A 16,359-nucleotide genomic window follows, 5' to 3' on the forward strand; every position below is an offset into this window, starting at 1 on the left:
ACGATGATTTATGTACGAATTTGCAAAACCAACTAAAAACCGTGAGTGTAACCCACATTTTTTTATGAAAAATGCAAAATTTTTATTTTCTTGTAATATTTTTTGTCACATCCCGGCCCGGGGGGGACCACTTCCTGGGTTCGCTCTACCACCGTAGCACGATATTGTTCGCTTTAAATAGATTGAACGATGATTTATGTACGAATTTGCAAAACTAACTAAAAACCATGAGTGTAACCCACGTTTTTTTTTATGAAAAATGCCAATTTTTTATTTTCTCGTAATATTTTTTGTCACATCTTGGCCCGAGGGGGACCACTTCCCGGGTCCGCTCCACCACCGTAGCACGATATTGTCCGCTTTAGACCCCGACCACGCCCTCACGGTTTTGTTTCTAGGAACTCACACGAGAACTTCCCAGTGGGTCACCCATCATGGGAGTGCTCTTGCGCGCTACTTGCTTAACTTCGAAGTTCCAATAGAACCCGAAGCCAATGAGCTCCCAAAAGGCCTCGTGCTAGGTAGGGATGAGAATATACATATAAGGATCACTCCCCTGGGCGATGTGAGATGTCACATTTTTCGTCAGTATTATAGAAACACATTATAAGGCATTTGGAAACAATTTTACGGTTTATTGAGACACAAATGTTTTTTTAGTAGAATATTTAAAACGAAAACTTAAAAATAAATGGACAAAAATTGTAGTGTGACATAAAATATTGTTGAAACGAGGTCTCCATCTATTTAGAATATCAACAAAGTCTTATATGAATTTTCAAACCTCTATGTGCTACGAAGGTGAAAGAAAATAAATTTTACAACGATTTTTGTACAAATTTACAAAATCATTGAGAAACAATGATGATTAGCCCACGTTTTTACTGAAAAAAATGCTAAATTTTTTATTTCTACAAAATATTTCCCGGTATGAATAAAAGTACCTTATAGGGTAATTGAAAGTGGTTTTACCATTTATTGAGCTACAAATATATTTTTAATAGAATATGTAAGCCGAAAACTAAAAAAATAAAATGGACAAAAATTGTAGTCAGGCCCAACACATTGCCAAAACTAGACTTCATCTACAAGAATATCAACAAAAAGTCTTACATGAATTTTCAAAACCTTATGGTGCGATGGAGGTGAAAGCAAATAGATTTTTGTACAAATTTGCAAAATCGACAAAAAACCGTAATGATTAGCCAACGTTTTTTGTTGAGAAAAATGTAAATTTTTTATTTTTGAAAAATATTTTTCATCATGATTAAGAGTTAAATCTGTAAGGCAATTGACAGTGATTTTACTATTTAATTAGGTAAAAATGTATTTTTAATAGAGTATTTAAGCCGAAATTTTTTGTTGTATGCATTAAAGAATTTATTATTAGTGATTTGGAGACAGTCTTACCAAGTATTTTTCATTCAACTTTTAAACCGGAAAATGTGACTTTTGAGTCTGCATAAATCAGAAGCTGCACTCCAATTTTGTTGATGACAAAAACACAAAGATGATAAAACAAAATTGCATTAAGTAATCGTAGGTACACTTCAATGTCAATGAAGAAAAATGTGTGTGTGTGTGTGTGTGAGAGAGAGAGAGAGAGAGAGAGGCTATTGGATAATGTAAAAGAATAACGATGGCATTACAAGAAGAGATGATTTTCCTTCCCCGAAAACTTGGCAATAAACTAATTCACTGACGTTCAACCGGATCTTCTTCGGTTCGCATCTTTGCTGGGCAGACCACTGTTTTCCTCCCACATTTTCCATCCATACCGTTTCGAAATTGAACATACCCTTAGTTAACAGGAACTTTACTAGTATGTTGAACGGATGAGCTCGTTGTCTTCGACCTCTCAAAAGTCCGGTGGTCTGTCAGCTCAGCGTCGATTATATGTTTAACGGCTCTGCCTCGCTGTCCCTCTCCTTCATTGATACCCAATCTTCAGTCTCTATTGACAGAATCAAACAGTTCCAACCATGAGCACCAAAAATATTAAGGATGCCAAAGGATATGGTTGGAGTGAGACTTACTGGGCTTGTCTGAAATCGCCATGAGGCGCCTCTGCAAGAGACATGCTACGAAGAGGAAGATCGAGCACATACCAAACATAACTGTCATTGGAAACGCATCAACCTGCAAAGACATACAAAACCAACTCGCTAGTTACAAAAGAGGTGGACTGAGCAAACTTACGTGATAACATCATGTCCGTAAGACAAAACAAGATTGGTCCACCTAAAGGCCAATTTGCCTACTTCACCCACATCTACAGGTCTAATGTAATTGCAAGGTCAAGAACTGTAACATACATTATACAGCACAACGCAGACAAAAATGTTGAGAGGAATGCGGAAGAAGTTCATGATGGTGCTCCTGGCCTCCTCGGGGATGTACTGAGATCTCATCTTCATGATGGACGGCCAGAATAGTCCTACGCAAGCCTCAAAGGCACAGAATCCAAGAAGCTGGATAGAACCAGCAAAAGAGATGCTCCCTCCTTTCACAGTGGAAGGTGCTACCAAGAACTGTTTGAAATTAGCAAAGTTAGGGAACGGCACAACATAGAATAATAAAGAAAACAATACACTGGAATCCTAACATACACTGGTCACAATGGGAAGCAGGAGAGAGGCAGCTGAGATGGCAAAGACAATCTGCATATAGCTCTCGACCCTAGGTGATTGTCGAGCCATCAACCGGGATGCAAGGGAGCTTCCAAGCATTGAAGACAACATGAAAGTGGCAAAAATAAAACCATGTGGAATGTCCTCGTCATTGGGGCTCAGAGCAGGAGTCCACAGGAACACAAATGTATACATAGAACCTTCAAACAGAGACTGTATGGCACCCAGTAACGCGATTTTCTCATCTGAACCACATAAAAAAAGGTAATAATAAATGAGGCAGAACATAACAGAAAAATAGACCATGAGGTTGGAAAGGGAATGACAAGAAATTGCAGGACGTATGTAGGCTTAAACACCAAAGCCAACGATTAAACATACACAATTTATCATCCAAAAATATTAGTTTAAGTTTATAGTATACCAGAAGCAATGGCAACAGCAGCACCCCGGAACTGGGTAAACAAGTCCTTGCTCTCCGAAGGATCTCCATAATTCTCTGTCCATGTGCACAAAATCACAAACATTCCAATTGTGAGAAAGCATGAAGCAGCATCGAAGGGTGCCACAGGCCCAAGAGCCAGTGCATCAACCAGCGTATTTCCAAGCAACCCAGCCAAGATAGCAACAACACCATTGCCAAGAAATATTGCCTTTGAGAATGTAATTGACAGCCACTGTTGTTCAAAACCTCTCTGCACAGTCAAGATGAGGATCACATATAAGATTTATTGATACAAAGGGTTAAAATTCCGAAATCAATCAAATTTTTCACAGTTCACGCCCCCAACCAAGCGAAACAGCGCCTAGTTGAACTCATTGCCTATGTGTAACAAATAATGACATCCAAACAATTTACAAAGGCAACAATTTTTGCACCCCAAGCAAGCGATTTTTTTCTAGTATAAGCCAGTGAGCACGATAATAGTACCCTTTGAAGACAAATTCACCCTGTTGAGTGAGGTGACCATCCACTAAAACTATACATCTAGAGTGGATCTGTGAGCAAACGATCTAAAAAAATAGGAACTTTAATGAAAAGCTTTCAGTACTATTCACTTTAACGAAAAATCACATTTTTACATTAAAAAATCAATCCTTGTACTATTCACTTTACCATTTATTTTGTATTTAAAACTCAAAGTTTTCAAGTCATTTTCTTTAGTTTCCTTAAAAAAGAAGGGCAGAGCAACAATCCCTTACCTTGTTGTGTTCTGCAACAAGCCATGATTCAAATGCTGAAAATAGAAGTGATGTGGCAATACCGCCCAAAATACGCCCCAACATCAAAACTTTGTACTGAGGAGAATGCTTGGTGATGCAGCTCAGTATGTAAGTTATACAATAAGTGATGCACGCCCTCTTTCGGCCCCTAAATTCATGACACCATCAGTGAAAAGTTATCGAATAATCATGGAACCATTTAGCATATGACAGCGCGAAAACTCACTGTTTATCTGCCAGAGATCCAACAATTGTTCCAAACAACATGGAGGACCCGAAACCAGCAATGAAAAGCTGTCCGATGTCGCCTTTTCCGTATCCGTACGTACTGTACAGGTAGTAGACATAAGGACCCTGCAACCAGTCCCCAGCTATCGCCATAAAACCATTAGTTTGTCAGTCATTTAAACCAATTCTTCATTCAATCAGAGAAGTTCAAACATAATTAGCAAAATCCCCTCAAATTAAACTGCAGCTCAGATCCAACTTCCTATTCACCAATTAAGAACAAATCAAAAGAAAATAGCTAGAATTAAAGCAATGCCAGCATCATTTTTCAACCAAGAAAACGATTAAAAATCCCAAAAATCTTATCAAAAACATCATAAAAAATATCGGAGACAAGCAGATCTCGCAAATGAGTACTTAAATTTCCACTTAAAACTCCATAAAACTCACTATTAGCATCAGATCGGATCAAAATTCATCAAATCAAGACACATGCATTTATACAAAAACGCAAACAAACACGTACGCATTGAGAGAAACGATAACTTGGGTTAGATCCAGTGGGCTTACCCATCATGAGAGAGTAAACGAAAAGGTAATTGTTCTTGAAGACGTTGAAAGTGGACGGGGTGTTGATTCGGTCTTTGTTGCTCTTGCTGAGCTCCGCCGCGGCCACCACCGCCGCTAGTATCCCGAACACCATGTAGTAGAAAACCTCCATTGTTACTCTCTGCACTCTAGAGAGACAAAGGGAGAGGAGAGAGAGAGAGAGAGAGAGAGAGAGAGAGGTACGTGAAGAAAGAAATGGATTGTGTAAATATAGCACAAAGAGGGAAGACGATGGAGCTGCGATCCTCTGCATCAGCCCCTGTTTCTACAATTTGTAATGATTGGTCCTAAAGTTGTATGTTTGACTAAAGTGTGTTGACTTTGGAAACAGGTGGGGAGAAGAGTGCGAGTGCAGGAGAATCCCATGATAGAGATCGCGGGAGAGACCTACCAGGACGCGGTATGGTAATCTACCTATTTATTATGGCCCCTGTTGGGGTGATGTGACACGTGGCGACATCACGTTGCGTGATGTAGAGATTGTTTCTGTCGGTGGTACTTTTTTTTGTGGGACCAGGGATGTGGGAGTGGGTGATTTAACAGGAACAGATCTCAAATCAAAATCAGACGGTTAAGACTTGAAAGTAATGTCGGATGTTGTACCGCAAGTCTGGGTATGACGTAGACGATTTCCCTAACTTTTCAAAATTTTTTTTTTTTTTAACAAAAGATATTATTTACAATAAAAAGAATGATTCAAATTCGTCTTTGGCAATAATCAAACCTTAACTTCTCACTTATTAGTGAAAAATAATATCACTAGACCATAGTATTAAGTGACACTAATTTGATAACTTTGGATTTTTGTTGGTTGGTTTGGGATTTAGTTACACCTTTCCTATTTATCATTTATTGCAAAAATAAAATGTAAAATATAAGTTATCTATTTTTTGTTTAAGTGAGAGTCATGACCTAAGTAGGTCTGAGTGCTCTTTCTTATTTTTCAAATGCTTATGGATTAAATTAATCGTAACAGTAGTTAGCCACCTAACTACTAAGCGGCGCTAGATGGAAACTTGTATAACACTAGTTACAAGTGAGTTTCTCATGTTATTCTTATAGTTTCTATCAAATTCCCTCTAAGTTGTGAGGTAATTCGCTATGCTTTTGTAAAAGTTGTCGGACGAATAATGTGTTATGTTACCATAACTTTTTCTTCCCTTCATAATATCAAATGTTAATTAAGATGTTATGTAACTTATATCCTTATCATGTAATTTTATTTGATTCGTTGGTAGGCCAATTTGAAATTAAAAAAGGCTAGCAACTTAATTACAACAACTTTTTTGGTTTTCAAAATTAAAAGATGGACAATTTTGGATAAATAGGTGTAACAGTTAATGTATTCAAAATCTTAAAATGATCACATCTGAATCAACCATTTAATAAGTAACGGTCCAGAATATCTTTGAATACCTTAGATCACAAGTCATGTCCTAATTAATGCCTACCATGTTATCAGCAGATGGTTGATGCTGACTTATTACAATTAATAAGAAATGGGATTCCTTTATTTTAATAGCATATTCTCCCTTTACTCTCTATCCTGTCGGTCGGGAGATTTTTAAGTGTATCGAAGACACAGTCTAGTATCAAGTGTTATAAATTCATAATACAAATGATTGAATATTTAAAAAAAAAAAATCAATTATTTGTATTACAATACTTAATGTACCGAGTTGTATTTTTTGCACCGAAAAATTTGTCCGTACCATGAAACCATGGAGGAATGCTTACTGTGCAAATTATTAATGAATTATGCAGCTTTATGTAATTCAGGACCAACGGCAGCGGAATCTCTCTAGTCCTTCACAATGGGGTGATCAGGGTATGTCTCAGCGTCCTTAATGATTGGACCCATTCATTTTTTAGTCAATTTTCAAGTTTGTTTTAAGTAAGTAAATATGTCAATACGAGTAGAATTGATATGTAAAAGAAGGATAAAGGTAAACGAAAGTCAGGTTGGAAGGAGCATTGATCTTTTGTGAGTTGAAATTATTTTCGAATTTTGTGTCTAGAGCAAATGGATCTGGAAATTCAAACTAATCACTTTAAATCATGCGGTCCTCATTAGCTAGCCCGTTCTAATGTCCTACTTCACAAAAAAAAATAAAGTCTTTAAACGGTTCGGATTTCCAAGTCCGTCTGCTCCGGATATAGAGATCCTCTCAAGTCGATCCATGTTGGCCAATATGGATGGGCCTACAACAACTGAAACGGCAAAAGACCTCAGAAATATCCACCACAAACTCAGATTCTGGGAAGAGAAAGAGATAAAATCCCACAATATCCATGGCCCCTCATTTACTTCACTCAAAAAATAAGCACTCAAAAAACATCCCAAAACACCAATTCCAATTGTTTCTCTATTGAATTATTGAAATTATTGATCCAGATTATTTAGATTATAAAGCTGCTGATTTCTTGGGGTTTTTGGAGGCCATAAATATATATATATTAGGAATTAATGGCTTCTCTGACTTCGATCACACTGAACCAATCTTCTTCTTCCCCATTGGGATCATTGGCTTCAAAGCATTGTCACCATAACCAGAATTCCTGCTGGGTTACAGCCGTCGGATCAGTCAGATCATCATCATCAGCATCCACAAGGCAACGGTTTTCGTCACAGGGCCTCAGAATCCGTAGTGCAGCAACAAAACAAGCCAAAACGCCAGGTACAACTGTAAAGCCTGTATTTACGTATATCAGAGTAGTTTAGAATATCGCTTTGTCAAAAAAAAAAAAGAGATGACAATTGTACTTTTAATCCACCCTCACATGTGTTTCTTGATTCTCTTGTTTTGGAGAGGTTAGCTGAAGAGGACTGGAAGACTAAGAGGGAGCTTCTCCTACAGAAAAAGGTACACTTGTTTTCATCTGAAACAGATAGAGTTCAATCAAAGAACATAACCTGTGAATATTCCGCTCTGATACCATGTTAGAACGTTAGCATTGAACTAAGAACAGAAGTAGAAGTTGATCTTCAACAATCGCCAACGCCGAAAATTTGAACAATGTGCAGGTGAGGAGTGTGGATGTGAAAGAAGCTCTGAGGCTTCAAAAAGAAAACAACTTTGTGATTCTTGACGTGCGCCCTGAAGCGGAATTCAGAGAGGTTTGGTTAAGTTTTCTTCGTCGTGATTGCATTTGTCACCCTTAGCGTCATGCCAATCTCTGCAGCAAGTTTGAGTTGGCTAACTAATTACCGGAAAATGAATGTCTGTGGTGAATGTAGGCTCATCCGGCGGGGGCAATCAACGTGCAAATATACAGGCTTATAAAGGAGTGGACAGCATGGGACATTGCCCGCCGTGCTGCTTTTGCATTTTTCGGCATCTTTGCCGGCACAGAAGAGAACCCAGAGTTCATATCAAGTATGTATAAGCTTTGCTTTGTCCGTAGACAACTTTTACAGCTACAGAAACACCAAATAATAACAATGTTGTGATACATGATAACAGGTGTGGAATCGCAGCTAGATAAGAAGGCAAAGATAATAGTGGCTTGTGCCGCCGGCGGTACGATGAAACCGACCCAAAATCTCCCAGAAGGTCAACAGTCAAGGTGATTCAGTTTAATTTCTTCCTCCTCGAGGCTTCGATTCATAGCAGAGTTGATCACTCACACCGGTCTCTGCAGATCATTGATAGCAGCCTACTTGCTCGTCCTCAACGGTTACACGAATGTCTTCCACTTAGACGGCGGACTTTATGCGTGGTTTAAGGAGGAGCTGCCATCGGTCGCGGAAGAAGAAGAAGAGTGAAGTGCCGGTGGTGGTAGCGGTATGAAAGAAAGATGCTTCAACGGAGCAAAGTTTTGTTCATAAATGAATGACTGCGTGCGTGTGTGCCAATGATTTCTCGGATGCAAATTGAATGTTCTTGTAATGAAAATACCAACAATGCATAGTTCAGACATAGCATGGAGAATTTGCCTCAAACCAAAGGGTTTATTTTCTCCAATGGTAATTCACAAAGGTAACTGGAGAAAACTCACAAAGTTAAGACACAGGATGATTGCTACAAGATGTATCGTCACAGCAACCGGAGATTGTGTCCTTTCCACCACGCCCCATGTACACAACGCGTGACAATCCCGTATCAAAGTTGCAACTCATCTAGAATAGCAAGTCATTGAAGCACGAAAAGGTCGAATGTTTTTAAGCTTTACAAGGTGCCAAGAGAAAAGTTATCTTCTATTCCACATTAATGGATCAAATGGTGATAGCACGCGAGACATGAGTGATCATGACGTCTCTTGAAGCCTGTATATAGTGATTTCTTGCTGCTTGAAATACCGTCGGTCCTCTTCATCAACCAGAACAAGATTCAAATAATACTTCACGCTGAATTTGTTATTGATGTTGCGATGTGTTGGTGTGAGTTCATAAGGGCTAAGAAACAATCTAATGGGAATTGATTCACCTGAAAAAGGCAAGCATGTGCATGTTAATCATTCATCTATGGACAGTTGAAGAATTGCAGCAAGCTTTAGACGTAAATCAATATGTCCGAAAAACTTCATTCACGTTTACCAGACCATCCCAGTTGAATATACAAATGTGCTAAAAAGATATTTCAAATTACACAGCCATCACCCACCTGCATGAGCATAAACCGGATATATAAGAAAGCGGAAGAGTTAATGAAGATACCTCTTACTGGAGCACCATCCATCAACTCAAACTTAGCAAGTGTCTCTGTCTCAACATGGGTATTGGGCCCCGACCCTGTTGACTCTCGACGCCTGATCTCCAGATCCATATTCTTTATTTTGATTCTCACAAGAAGGAAATATATCTTGCCAATAATAACATCTTTCAGATGGTACCTGTATATCAAGTATCAACACACCACTAATTAATGCCAAATTGTTCTCTTTTGTTTTAATAACAACTCTAGGCACGAAGTTCTTGTACAAGCCCGCTATATACAAGTGCAATCAGGCTATGGTTGTAAAGGCAATGAAACGTAACATTTGAAAACAGCCATTGTTTCCGGATTTCATCTCATGCATATAAACCACTAATGATAAACACAAAACCCTGAACATGAAATGCATTTCGACTTACTTGCTCTTGTTGTACTCAAACTCAATGTGCAGACAATCTTCGATTCCGACTTCCATCTGCAAAGGCAATAAAATTAGAAGACGATCCATTGAGGGAGGACTAACAATGGGGTGGCTGTTGCATCACACTAGATAGATGCACCATAAAATGGAATTAGGTAATGGATGAATAGAAGCAAACTTTTTTATTGCATTCCTTATTTGGTACTCACCTTGATGCTATTGTTAATAGATGGAGGTGGGGAATAGTTGCGAACCTGAAGCACAGAATGACATCAATACAAACTATGAGAATGCTACATGACTAGTGAGTGTGAATGGTACAGATGATCACTTATATGGAAACACCGTAAGTCGTAAATTGTGAGCAGGTTATGGAAGCATAGATAATAAAAAGTGACAATGCACAATGCTCAAAAGATCCTGGTATTCTGAGAGAGAGAAAGAGATTACCACAAAATCCTGATATTCCACTATGCTACTACCATAACCACGACTAATTGTGACTTTCAGAACATACCTGGGAAAAGAAAACTTACAATATGTCATAGCATGAATTAATTATTATGAACATGATGTTTTCCATCTACACTAGTGTAGAAAAACGTAAAAGGTGCCAATAGATATTTACTTCAATAAACAAAATAAGAATGAAAATATAAGTAACTATCAGTGTCTTAAAACTTACCTAAGTCTCACATTCACCCCATTGTAAGTCTCATATGGCATCTCAACTGTAGAAAACTCGAAAGGATATGTTTTCCTTTCATATATCTCTCCAGGAACGTCAAGTTCACGAACTGTTAACAATAGTAATGCACTTAGAGCTTTGAAGAATACGGTGGAAGGGATAAGCAACAAATTTAAAGCCAATTAAATGGAACACAGCACCTTTTTTTCTTCAGTAAAAAATTGGAACACCAAAATTATAATAGGGTTCATTTCTAATGTAAAAGGTTGTAAACAAAGTACCAAAATCAGTAGTTTGAAAAACTGAGTAGAAACCGTACAAAGCTAATGAAATGAAGCATAAGCAAACTCACCAAGAGAAGTAAAGTCATAAAAGTTGCCTCTGTCAAAGTACATCTCTGCAACATAAAATAAAGTCTATTAGAGTGCTAGCAATTCGATTAGCATGCTGTCAACCAAAAACCAAACCTCATGCTATTATTTTCACATCAAACCTCCATCATCCCAATTCATCCAAAATATAACACAGGACACTAGCAAGACAATAAAAGAAAAAAACAATACCAATTTGACCGAGAAGCTCGACCTTAACTCCATTGTGTTCGACCTTCTTCCCTTGAATTGGTTCTATATTAATCTGACAATGACAACAAAGAAAGGAAATATCTTTAAGAGGTGATCTTTATAGTCTAAACTACTCAAAATCAATTTCCTCAAGATTCAACCTTTGTGTACTATAATGCTTATCATTTAAAACAATACAATCAAACAATTTACCTTCCCAGAAATGTTTTCTTGACTTTGAAAAAGTGGGACCAATACTGCTTGGCCACTTTCCTTCTTTAAAGGGACCTACAAAAACAGATCAGAAATGAGGGGAAGAAGTATGCGATTTTCCAATCCCATACAGTTGTATTTTGGATAATAGATTTGCAATTAATAAAGCCATGGATAAATAAACCACTAAATAAAATGATCTATTGGAACTAACAAGGAGCAAGAGCTACCATCTATAATATGTACGATAACGATCTTGAAAGGGAAAATATCTCAATGTACTGTTTGCATGTAGATTACCTGCTTCCGAGTTTTGGCATCAGAAAATGTGATTGAAATGTTGCAGGATGGTTTGAACGCTCCAATTAAGTAATTCTGCGACAAATTTGAAATGAGCCATATTAATACTACAAAGAATTCCTCGCGGTTTATAACCGGACTAAACAATAACTGCAGAAACCATTAGCTGTTCATGAAACCTTACCATGTTGATCAGGATAAAAACCCCAGTTCCTAATAGCTCACTCAAGAGACCTGCAAAATCCAATGTGGACAATTCATGCCTCAACACACATTATAAAGCATGCCTATCTCGCTAATCGTGTATACCAAACACTAAAATCATAGTTTCCCTTAAGACCCGAAAAGTTCACCTAAATAAACTTTAAAACTAATAGTAGTCAACTTAAGACACACATAGCTTGCACTTCCAAAGGTGCAAAATTTACCTGTTTATGCACAAAAAAAAGTTGTTCTAAGCTCGTAAACCACAATTTACTCATTAATCCTACAATTTAAAAAGCTAAAACCCCAATGCATGAATTGTAACCCAAAACAGCTAAAATGCACAACCACCCAGTATTTCCAAGCTCAAAACTTGTGCCCTAATTCTCATAGATAAAAAGGATTTCCCAATTTAACTGCATATATACCTAATTGGCTCTAAATAGGCATAAAATGGGGAACAATTGAGATCAAAATTCAACTGATCATCAGCCTAAATCAGAAGAAAAGTAGTAAATTTAAAGCGAAGATTGAAAACCGAGTTGAAGATTTATGAATTTCACGTACCTTATGACGACGAAGAGAGAGATCGGCGAGCGCTGCGAATTGGGGTTTTAGGGCTGACGGAGAAGAAGAGCGAAACCACCCCTTGATTGACGGTTGGGAATGGGACTCAAAGTCTATTGCTTTCTTCTTCAAGACATGATCGTTCTCACGTGCGAGCACGTGACCGAACCTTTGGTTTTTATTTGATTAAAAAAAATCTTACATTGTTTGTGAAAACTTCCAAGTTGCTTCAAAGATTGCAAATAACAAATGAAAAAAACTTGTCTTATTACCAGTTACATAAAATATATGTTTATTTATTTCATCACATTATTAGTTTCGTAGTAGAAATTTTGGCGTAACCAATAAATACTCAATATAGTCAATTGACTATTCTCAGATTAATAGATTACGTATTTGTATATGTTCAAAGTATTTTGTATATATTATTTTCAGGGCATGACTCTTCTCACCGAAGGAACCTTCTATAAAATAAAAGCTGACATAAATTTCACAAATATGCAAATTCTGAGTAGTTGACCAGTATGTTTCTAGGACTCATAAGATAATAATAATAATAATAATAATAAAAAGGAGAATATGGATGCTAAATATGATAATAGTTGTGGTTATTTATGAAATAAATTTTTATATTACTGAAATTTACTACCCTTGCATGAAGAGGCATTATTATAGCACCTCAGCCCGTAATGGGGTGAATCAATCAACTTGACAAAACTAAAGATTTTGTAGCTATTAGATGATTTTATTTTGTTTTGTTTTATTTTTTGTTAATTTGACGTTTTTAATAGAATTTCTGGCTACATCACAATTTCAACACATACCAAACTTAAGCCTCAACCCTTAAAAGAAAGTCTCACCTAACAAAAATCGATGGGTAATGCTAGGGAGATCGATTTTTTAAAACCAAATTTGCAAACCAAATGAGTAGATGATTGGATTATTAATTAAATGTCAATTAACATGCTTATTTTTTTTATTGAAAACACATTATTTGGTTTACAAAATTTGGTCTATGTAGCGTTACCCAAAATGAAAACTTTGACTTGTCAAAATAGTTAGGCGCCTCAAAAATATGGGTCATTGGCTTTAACCAGGTCAAATCAAATTTTGCACGTATATTTCCTCATTGCCCATAGAAGTCATTTCCATTAAGCTTTTGAATTAACAAAATAATATTCTAGTAAAAAAAGAAATTAAATCCTTCGTCAAGCGTTATTTTACAATGGGACTAGGTATTTTGAATTTAAAAAATAAAGAGAAATACTTGTAAAATTACGAATTCACCCTTTCATGCCGCGAACCATCCAATATTTCCGCAGAACTCGAATCCAACGGCGGTTCTTCCTTCCTCCGACTTCCCATTCTGAAAAGACCGTACAATTTCTTAAACTCCCTCACCGTGTGAACACTCTCCCGGCAAAAAACGCCGCCGGGTTCGCCCGACTCGTCGACCGACCGACCCGACGAGCTATTCGTCAACGCCTGCGCGGCTTTGTTCGCGTCCTTCTTACTATCCACATGCGTCTGCAACGCCGAGATAACCGACTTCAAAGCCCGACTCGGCGAGCTCCGATTCGAAATCATAATCTCGCCGATCTCCGCCGGGCTCAGACTCGCGCCGCCGTGTAAAATCTCCTCCACCTGCGGGAACAGCTTGTGTTCCTTGAGCCCGAGGTAAGTGTTGGCCAAGCTCTTGAAAGCGGAAAAATCGCAGAGCGGAAAATGGATGTGGACGTCGACCCGCCCCGGCCTCAGAACTAACTGGTCCACCTGATCCTTACAGTTCATTGTGAAAACCAACACGCGCTCCTCGCCGCACGATGATACGATCCCGTCCATGAAATTCAACAGACCGGACAAGCTCACAGCCGTCGATTTCTCCGTCAAGAAACGGTCCAGATCCTCCACCACGATCAGCGACTTCGGCGTCGTTTGGAGGAGAAGCATTTTCAGATCGGAGTCGTCGGCGACTTTGGACATGTCGACGTCGTACACGTCGTAGCTCAAGAACCTCGCCATGGCGGCGATGAAGCTGGTTTTCCCGGTGCCGGAGGGGCCGTAGAGCAAAAAGCTCCGCTTCCAAACGCGGCCTAGTCGGTGATAATACTGCTTCGATTTCGAGAAATTCTCGAGATCGGACCGGATTTTATTCTTCAGCTCAGCGTCCATCACGACGGTGTCGAAGGTGGCAGGGTGCATGAACGGAACCGATCGCCACCGTTCGTTTTCGCTGGAGAGGTTCATGAAGAGCTTGATCTCTCTGTTCCGCTGCTCGATTTCGTCGGCGACGGTGAGGATGTGCTGGAAGTACTGGCGGAACACACGGCGCTTGTCGGACCGGTTGATTTTCAAGACGAAGGAGCGGATTCCGTCGGACTGGGATTTCTGATTGGTCCAGGAGAGCTTGGCGCTGAGGAAGGTGTCGTGGACGGCGGAGTTGGCGGCGTCGTGCTGGAAGAAGATGTCGTTGGATTTGGCGCCGGTGAAGAGGTTGGTGAAGTCGGAGTCCTCGATGGAAGGGAGGGAGTCGAGGTAGACGGAGATCTTCCGGTAGAGCCGGTTCTCTTGGAAGTGCTCGTTGAATTGCGGGATTTTGTAGAATTGGTAGACTCTGAACCGGTCCGCCAAGGATTGCCATAATTTTGTGAATTTGTGAACCAGAGATGTTTTGGACACGAACCGGAGAACCAGAACCAAGGAAATTGCAAAGAGCAAGAAATAGAAAAATACCATGAATCCACCCATGATAAATGAACAGTTAGCCCAGCTAAGCCCACCGCAATAATAATTGTAGGCACAACCTGGTACTAGCCGAAGAACCTCCAACGCTTAAGTTAACTAATTACAAAGTGATTAAGCACATTAACGGAGTTGTATCTAGATTTTGAGCTTCTAAACAAAGGTGAAGGTATTCTGCCTTCACGGGCACTTTCAAGGCGAGGTTGATGATGCGTGGTACTAACCGAAGAGCCTCAGCTACTAAAGTCAGCTGAATTCGAAGCTAAATTTTGGGTTGCTAAAATATGCTCCTCGTGCTATTGGGTTGAATTTAATTTGATGAAATCAAAGGAAGATATGGGGAGAGAGGAGTGGAGGTGATGGGTGAAGATTGAAAATAATATTTGGAGGAGGAATGAGGGTTGGGGGAGAATTTAATGAGGTTTGGGTTGGGGGAATAATATATGGAGACGGCTTGAGCCGGCCAATCAATGTTGGGTCAATCCAAAGAGCAACAATGGGCGTGTACGTAGAGAGTAATAGGGAAGAAATGTAGATTGTATTGTTCGTCTTTGGCTGTGAAACGATGACCAACGACTAAGGACTCATTCTCCCTAATATTTATATAACTATTTGGACGAGATTATTTATTAATATTGCATTTTAGAAGACTATTCACATGCGCCCCCATTTTATTCAATTTTATTGACCAACCGAGCCCTTGGTTTAACTGTTACGGGGATGGTGAGTGGTTGGGAATGAATTTTGAACTCGTATTTCACACAATATTTTTTAAGTTTGATTACTAACGCTGGTGACGTAATTGGTTACTACTACATGACAGTGCAAATTAGGTATAGGAAGTGACGAAATCTACTTAGATTATGGGTTCAGGTGGTGATTTTGCTAATGACCAAAGAAATAGTCAAAACATGCTTCAAGCACATAACAATGCGTGTTTGGTCTGAAATATACTGTTATATTGACATCCGTTTGTAAGTATACTCTGACACGGTTATCCATTAGATATAGGAAGTGTCTATTAAACTATCGGTTGTTAGCCACAACCAAACAAAAAAAAACACTATTGATCCGGTTGGTGCTTCGAATAATTAAAACACATAATTTTTACGTGATTAATTTGAAATATTGCTCTCCGATTGCAGATTAAGACCGGTGAAGAAATCTAATAAATTATTGGTTTCGTTGGTAGTGGCGGTGCATAGCTAATAACCCAGGGCGCAAGGAGATCTGCAAGTAATAGTCGTGACTTTTCCTTTTTTTTTTATAGAGGAAGTTTCGAAAAATGCGTGTTCACGACTATTATAATATTTTA

At 38.7% G+C, this 16,359-nt stretch overlaps 3 protein-coding genes and 1 pseudogene across 4 annotated transcripts; 1 reads left to right on the top strand and 3 right to left on the bottom strand.

Moving 5' to 3' along the window:
- Nucleotides 1-1,511: 1,511 nt before the first annotated feature.
- LOC137734074 (uncharacterized) lies at nt 1,512-4,932 on the bottom strand. Its single transcript, XM_068473344.2, has 8 exons — nt 4,653-4,932; nt 4,081-4,225; nt 3,834-4,002; nt 3,055-3,325; nt 2,610-2,875; nt 2,316-2,531; nt 2,037-2,139; nt 1,512-1,954 (listed from the first exon to the last, which is right to left on the bottom strand). Exons 1-8 carry the CDS (start codon nt 4,801-4,803, stop codon nt 1,893-1,895), a joined length of 1,383 nt encoding a protein of 460 aa, XP_068329445.2. The 5' UTR covers nt 4,804-4,932; the 3' UTR covers nt 1,512-1,892.
- Nucleotides 4,933-6,912: 1,980 nt separating this feature from the next.
- LOC137734777 (rhodanese-like domain-containing protein 14, chloroplastic) lies at nt 6,913-8,639 on the top strand. Its single transcript, XM_068474063.2, has 6 exons — nt 6,913-7,369; nt 7,509-7,555; nt 7,717-7,809; nt 7,930-8,068; nt 8,156-8,258; nt 8,334-8,639. Exons 1-6 carry the CDS (start codon nt 7,159-7,161, stop codon nt 8,455-8,457), a joined length of 717 nt encoding a protein of 238 aa, XP_068330164.2. The 5' UTR covers nt 6,913-7,158; the 3' UTR covers nt 8,458-8,639.
- Nucleotides 8,560-12,519, bottom strand: VPS26A (vacuolar protein sorting 26A). The gene is made up of 12 exons (XM_068474062.2): nt 12,303-12,519; nt 11,716-11,765; nt 11,532-11,606; nt 11,232-11,306; nt 11,019-11,091; nt 10,808-10,852; nt 10,453-10,564; nt 10,218-10,284; nt 9,977-10,021; nt 9,766-9,821; nt 9,349-9,524; nt 8,560-9,118 (listed from the first exon to the last, which is right to left on the bottom strand). Exons 2-12 carry the CDS (start codon nt 11,716-11,718, stop codon nt 8,940-8,942), a joined length of 906 nt encoding a protein of 301 aa, XP_068330163.1. The 5' UTR covers nt 11,719-11,765; nt 12,303-12,519; the 3' UTR covers nt 8,560-8,939.
- An 871-nt stretch (nt 12,520-13,390) lies between these two features.
- Nucleotides 13,391-15,640, bottom strand: LOC137734887 (AAA-ATPase At2g46620 pseudogene; annotated as a pseudogene). The gene has a single exon (XR_015964262.1). The product of XR_015964262.1 is annotated as an AAA-ATPase At2g46620 pseudogene (transcript).
- Nucleotides 15,641-16,359: the final 719 nt, after the last annotated feature.

Source organism: Pyrus communis, chromosome 7 (assembly GCF_041283825.1).
Source record: "Pyrus communis isolate YQ-2024b chromosome 7, ASM4128382v1, whole genome shotgun sequence".
Taxonomy (NCBI): Eukaryota; Viridiplantae; Streptophyta; class Magnoliopsida; order Rosales; family Rosaceae; genus Pyrus; species Pyrus communis.

What these genes read in the sequence shown, in the direction of transcription:
- LOC137734777 (XM_068474063.2), top strand. Translation starts at nt 7,159, where the DNA reads ATGGCTTCTCTGACTTCGATCACACTGAACCAATCTTCTTCTTCCCCA. An exon ending in AGCTTCTCCTACAGAAAAAG is followed by an intron (nt 7,556 to 7,716) that starts GTACACTTGTTT and finishes AACAATGTGCAG; the next exon opens with GTGAGGAGTGTGGATGTGAA. An exon ending in CTGAAGCGGAATTCAGAGAG is followed by an intron (nt 7,810 to 7,929) that starts GTTTGGTTAAGT and finishes TGGTGAATGTAG; the next exon opens with GCTCATCCGGCGGGGGCAAT.
- VPS26A (XM_068474062.2), bottom strand. An exon ending in CGAGCTTCTCGGTCAAATTG is followed by an intron (nt 10,853 to 11,018) that starts GTATTGTTTTTT and finishes TTTATGTTGCAG; the next exon opens with AGATGTACTTTGACAGAGGC. An exon ending in TGGAATATCAGGATTTTGTG is followed by an intron (nt 10,022 to 10,217) that starts GTAATCTCTTTC and finishes TCTGTGCTTCAG; the next exon opens with GTTCGCAACTATTCCCCACC.
- LOC137734074 (XM_068473344.2), bottom strand. Translation starts at nt 4,803, where the DNA reads ATGGAGGTTTTCTACTACATGGTGTTCGGGATACTAGCGGCGGTGGTG. An exon ending in TGCTGTTGCCATTGCTTCTG is followed by an intron (nt 2,876 to 3,054) that starts GTATACTATAAA and finishes TATGTGGTTCAG; the next exon opens with ATGAGAAAATCGCGTTACTG. An exon ending in TCTGCGTTGTGCTGTATAAT is followed by an intron (nt 2,140 to 2,315) that starts GTATGTTACAGT and finishes ATGTCTTTGCAG; the next exon opens with GTTGATGCGTTTCCAATGAC.